Consider the following 5,616-nt stretch of genomic DNA (forward strand, 5'->3'; position numbering starts at 1 on the left):
ATAACATCCCCAACGGACTCATCTTCCGGCTCCGATATTGGGTACTTGCTCAGCAACTCTTCCATTTGTTTGATGCTTCTTACGACCCGAGACGAAAAGCAATTTGAATCGACCTGAATAGCAGAGTTCCACACATCAATACAACCCTTGTAAAAGCCCAACCCTTGTAAAACGTCGTCGTGTCTTGCTTTTCCAATTAATCCATGAAAATCCGCCTTGAGCTCGATTCTCCCGACAGTGGTTATGGCGGCCTCGAGTGAACCCAACTCAAGAGAAGACATCTTCGACTCCTCACTGAATCTAGAAGAAACCCACCTCAAAGAAGGCTATAACGAGGGCTACGCCGACGATTTAGTCTCTGGCGAGGAGGAGGGCCGGCAAGTGGGCTTAAAAACCGGGTTCGAAGTCGGCGAAGAGTTGGGCTTTTACAGGGGTTGTATTGATGTATGGAACTCCGCTATTCGGGTCGATTCGAATTGCTTTTCGTCTCGGGTCGTGAGAAGCATCAAACAAATGGAAGAGTTGCTGAACAAGTACCCGATTTCCAACCCGGAAGATGAGTCGGTTAGCGATGTTATGGACTCTTTGAGGTTGAAGTTTCGGGCTATTTGTGCCACCTTGAATGTGAAGTTGGAGTATAATGGCTATCCCAAATCTTCTGATGGTGGAAATATCCAATTTTGAGGTTAATTTTTGCCCCATTTTTTAGAATTTTTTGTCAAATCTTTTGCTTTCCTTTTTTTCGCCTATGTTTTCATAAGTATTGATCTGATGGCTTAATTGGATTGGCTAATTGGGATTCTTTTGCTTCTGTATATTGATTATGGACATGTCTTTTTCTACAGTTGGAAACCAGATTTTTGGATTTTCTTGGGATTTAAAGCTCTTTTTGGTTTTTGTGGTTGATTAACTGGTTGGGTTCAGAATAGTTTCTAGTTTAAAACTTTTATTGTCTAAATTCTGTTTGGTAACTACAGATTAGTTGTTATGTTATAGATATTTTAGGGAAAATAATCAGAAATTTTTAATAAAGAAAGGTACCATTCATGTATGAAAATGTACCCAGTTCTGTACATAATGTAATTAAATAGATAAAAATTATGCCCTCTTCAATATATATCTTAAATGGCGTGCCCTTTCCAGCAATTTTCCTTTTTTTTCCGTCATAATTCATTATATTTGTGGGGCTGGTAGCCTCAGATGAGCGACAAATAGAATGCCTTCTGCAGAGGATTTAGCTGTAATCTTGCGAAGAAGCTATATGATTGACTATGCTAGCAAATATGCAGTGGAAAGAGGGGAAAGAAGAAGACATGAATATTAACTAGTGAAAATGTATGTGTAATAGATAATCTATTGAGGTGACAGTTATGCCAAACTGGAAAGACTGTAAATCCATATCTGAAATTTGAGATTTTGGTAAATAGTACTAGGAGTAATTTTCTAAGCAAGAGGAATTCAGAAGTCTTTGAGATTTATGGAATTGAGTGTATCAGAAAATTGAGATTGTGGTGAATAGAACTAGGAGCAATTATTTGATCTGGAGAACTCAAAATGTCTTTGAGATTTATAAAATTGTCAGCAGACTTGGAGCCATATGTTAGCCTGGCTGTTGTGGTGCATACTATAATTTTTGCATGTCTATAAGCTGAAATTTCGACTCTGCTGTCAGCTGATTCACTTTTTCTAGATTTTATTTGCACTTTGAGAATTTAGGTTTCAGATTCATTATGTATAGCCATTTAGGTAACATGTAAAGATGATTACTTTCTTACGTAGAGAAAGCACATATACCTTTTTTTAGCTCTTTTTTTTTAATTTTATTTTTGGAACTGAGTAAACATCTTTGTTTTGTGTCTAGGTTGAAGAAAAGGAACTTGGTCACTTTGTGGTGCAGGGGAAGAAGGAAAGTGTTTTTCAAGTGCGTTGGCTTGAGATCCGAGCTGACTCTACACTTTTCTTTGTGAAAGAAAGGTTTCATTTTCACACATGCCTTGAGGATGGAGGGTGGAGACAAAAGGTTGATAAATGACTGTAAGACTGTGATGCAAAAGATTGTTGGTGGAGTGCATGCTGATAACAGTCATTAACTTGTCTGTGTTTTGGGCAGGTTTATAGCAATTGAGCCAACAATTAATTCTTTAAAGTATAGCTCTATGTCGGAGAAATTTTTATGCTTGTCTTAGCCCTCATCAGCTTCTCCTGGCTTCATGAAAGCTTATTGTCTTGTAGTTTACATAAAATTTATATTACAATTGGAGCTAGTGATGCATCATCAAGGGCTTCCGAGACTGTTCTTTCTGGACCCTGTACAAAGACTGAAGTGTTGGAAAGCTTCTAAAATGCACCTATCTTTAGCTGACATGATCGACAAGGCTGTTGGATACCTGTTGTTAGGGGTGTGCAAAGTCGAAAAATTTCGATTTCGAAATCGATTTCGAATTGAATTCGGAAGTTCGAATTCGGAAGTTCGGTAATTCGGTAGTGAATTCGGTATTTCCGATTTCGAATATGTCGAATTCGGGTCGAATTCGAAACTATAATTTTTGAAAACGGAATATCGAATTCGCACAATACATATATAATATATATTATAATATTATATAACATAAAATAAGTTAATAATTGAAATTAAAATTGAAAGCCAAAAACCCTAATCTCTTCAGTTTTCACTTACTCACTAGTCACCTTAGCTCTTCCGCCGCCCTCTTCGGCTCTTCCTCATCGCCTCTCCGTCACCTTCGTCACCTTCCTCATCGCCTCAGCCTCTTCATCACCTTCCTCTTCGTCACCTTCCTCTTCGTCACTGGCAAAGATTTGGCTTCTCGAAGTAGAGAGTTTGCTCAAGGGAGTGAAGGGACTACTATATAATACTATCCCTGTCATCAAGGTCTCCAGCAGGATCAGATCCATGCCCTCAACGAGATGGAAGGTTCAAGTGAGTACTAGAAGCAAATCATAGCAATTTGGCAAAGAAGTGGTCAGGGAGTTAGCATCGCTCGCATCATCCTTTTCAAAGACTTTGTGCAATTGTGAAATTTTGCCTCATCAGACCACCTTCTGCTGCAACGAAAACTACTTAATTACACATACATTGTCTTGAAAGGTACGTGTGTGCGTGTGTGTGTTTTCCTTGTTAAAATTTTATAAGATGATGGTGTTATATGGGTCACTGGTTCTCTTGTATTTTTTGCTTTTTGTGTTTAAAGTTATTGCTGTAAATGTGGAAGGACAAAATCCAGATGCATTTTGACAGGTATAAAAGCAGATTGGCTGCTGGCTACAGTAGCTCCTTATTAAGGTTCGAGCTTTGCCTAGCATACAAGGGACTTGATTTTGGATTGTGATTAGCAAGTAACTTTGCTCCCGTATGTGGAATGCATTTCTTTTTTTTTTGTTGGGTCCTTGTTTCTGGATTGTGTTTCATGGAATGGGATAATTGCACGAGTACAAGAGAATGTGTTTCCAACTGTGTGTTGATCATATTACTTCTATATATATATATATATATCAATCCAACATGTCATAAATGAAGAGAAAAAAAAATATCGTGCAGATTTGGCAATAGAAATGTCAATTTTCAAAGACAAAACTTGAAGAAACGTGACCATGAAGAATGAGATACTTGTTCTGGAAAGAAATGCTATAGCAAGCCAAGAAATTGATTGTAGAATAGCTGCAAAGGTAAACATTTAGTCAGCACACAGAAGACAGATGTTTAAGTCCAGAAAACAGACATCAACAAATAATGTCTTTCTTAGAAGACTCCTACTTTCTTATTTCAAGACATTGAAATGCAATAGTAAAAGGGAAAAGGACTCAGTTAAACCTAGATTCTGGAAAATTGTTCTTACTGTCAATAATCACTTTTAAGGTTCCAATACTAAAGCTGTGGATTTGTCAATGGATTAAATTTCAGTTCCATTCAAGCATTTAGACAGAAATGAGGGCAATAAAAACTTTAAACTAATTAGGCAAAGAAGAATAAGGGCCTCCAACTCCTCATTCCTGTCTTCTTAAGCAATGAAATATTATACATATACATATATATATATATATATATATATATCCTATCTTGGCAGAGAAACTAACTAATGATGCCAAAGGTTCGACAACATTTGCTACTTCCCTTTTTGCCCTTTTCTTTCCTCACATCAGTCACCTCCTATCTGCAGGCAATGCGCCTGATATCACACTTATTTGATATGGTTTGAGAAGATGAGTGGACACTACGTATTGAAAAACAGCAAGGAAGACAAATATCGTGCAGTTTTGTCATGCTATTCATCTTGGATCTGCAACTGGTAGAAATTGAGATGCATGATGCATCTATTGCATAGGTTGAGCAAAAGGGAAGCTTGAATCTGATTTGAGGAACCAAAAAAGAACAAAAGATCCAATTTTGAACTAAATGAGATAATTTCATGTCGAAATGCTGTTGTTTAAGTTCATTGCAGACCAAGTCAGTAGCTAGAGTTGGAGTAATTTTATTAACATAACTTATAAAATCAATTCTGTGTAGACTTTTGTGGCAAGGCGGGGAGGGGATTAGGTTCTTATTCATGCAGGACAGAAGCAGTAATATTAAATGCCTTATTATTGTTTCTTTTCATGTAAATTTCTTTCTATAGAATATTTGAATTCTCAGTATGTAATGGCTTGGGTGAATTTTGTGATTGATGATTGGATTTTTTTTTTCTTGCAATTGACTAAATGGTTGGACTTAAAACTAGTGGTTTGATTTTTTAACAAGCAGACCTGCAGTTTTATTGTTATTTTTTAACAAGCAGACCTGCAGGTATGCTTTCGAATTTATATCCCTCTTGTGTTCAGATGAATCTGAAGTCTCTGATATAATATTTGTGTCTTTATTTCGAAGATCATGGAAAAAATTTACTATGAGAAACAAGTAACAGTTCCACGATGTGACATCATTAGAAACAAACCAAATGAATTACCTTGTGGGGGTCTATCAAAGCTCTAGTATTGTGTTTCTATGTACACAGGAGGTGCTGTGGTACTTGTGGTCTTTACCTAATTTTTAATAATCTAAACTTGTGTCCAACATCTAAACTTAATTATTCAATATAATTGCTCTTAGCTTAATCTCCTATCAATTTCTTTTGCAATATTCCAGTCTAAACTAAACAATGCTCTTACTCAAGTGCTTGAGTGTGTCAATTTTATTTTGTTATGAGCGTGAAAATAGTTTGGAAAACCTGTTGAAAAGATGTGTAAAATGGGTTTTGGATGAGTAGTTCTTACTTTAGTATATTAATTTTTGGCTTTTGGAGAATGATGTGTAGTCTAACAATAACTTTCTGTGCTAAATTGGAAACAAGTTCTCCAGGAAACTGCATTATGTGATTCAAACTCTCAATATTTCTTCATTTTATTGTCTAATCTATTGCATATATTGGGAAACATATCTTCATTTTATTTTCATTTTCTTTTGCATGTCAGTAAACATGTCCACTTTTGAGATGGAAGGTTCAAGTGATTCAACACCATCTTCAAGTCCAGCTCATATTTCCAACAGCTGTGAAGAATCTGGTCTTGGTATTAAGAAGAAGAGAGGCGAGTACAACAAAAGGTCACCAGCTTGGGATCATTTTC

The 5,616-nt window shown here is 36.4% G+C and overlaps 1 protein-coding gene across 1 annotated transcript; it reads left to right on the forward strand.

Moving 5' to 3' along the window:
- The first annotated feature begins 243 nt into the window (after positions 1-243).
- Positions 244-684, forward strand: LOC140013537 (uncharacterized). Its single transcript, XM_072062846.1, has one exon. The coding sequence runs from the start codon at positions 244-246 to the stop codon at positions 682-684; it is 441 nt and encodes a 146-aa protein (XP_071918947.1).
- Positions 685-5,616: the final 4,932 nt, after the last annotated feature.

Source organism: Coffea arabica, chromosome 8c, assembly GCF_036785885.1.
Source record: "Coffea arabica cultivar ET-39 chromosome 8c, Coffea Arabica ET-39 HiFi, whole genome shotgun sequence".
Classification (NCBI taxonomy): domain Eukaryota; kingdom Viridiplantae; phylum Streptophyta; class Magnoliopsida; order Gentianales; family Rubiaceae; genus Coffea; species Coffea arabica.

Coding starts and splice junctions, on each gene's coding strand:
- LOC140013537 (XM_072062846.1), top strand. CDS start 244: ATGGCGGCCTCGAGTGAACCCAACTCAAGAGAAGACATCTTCGACTCC.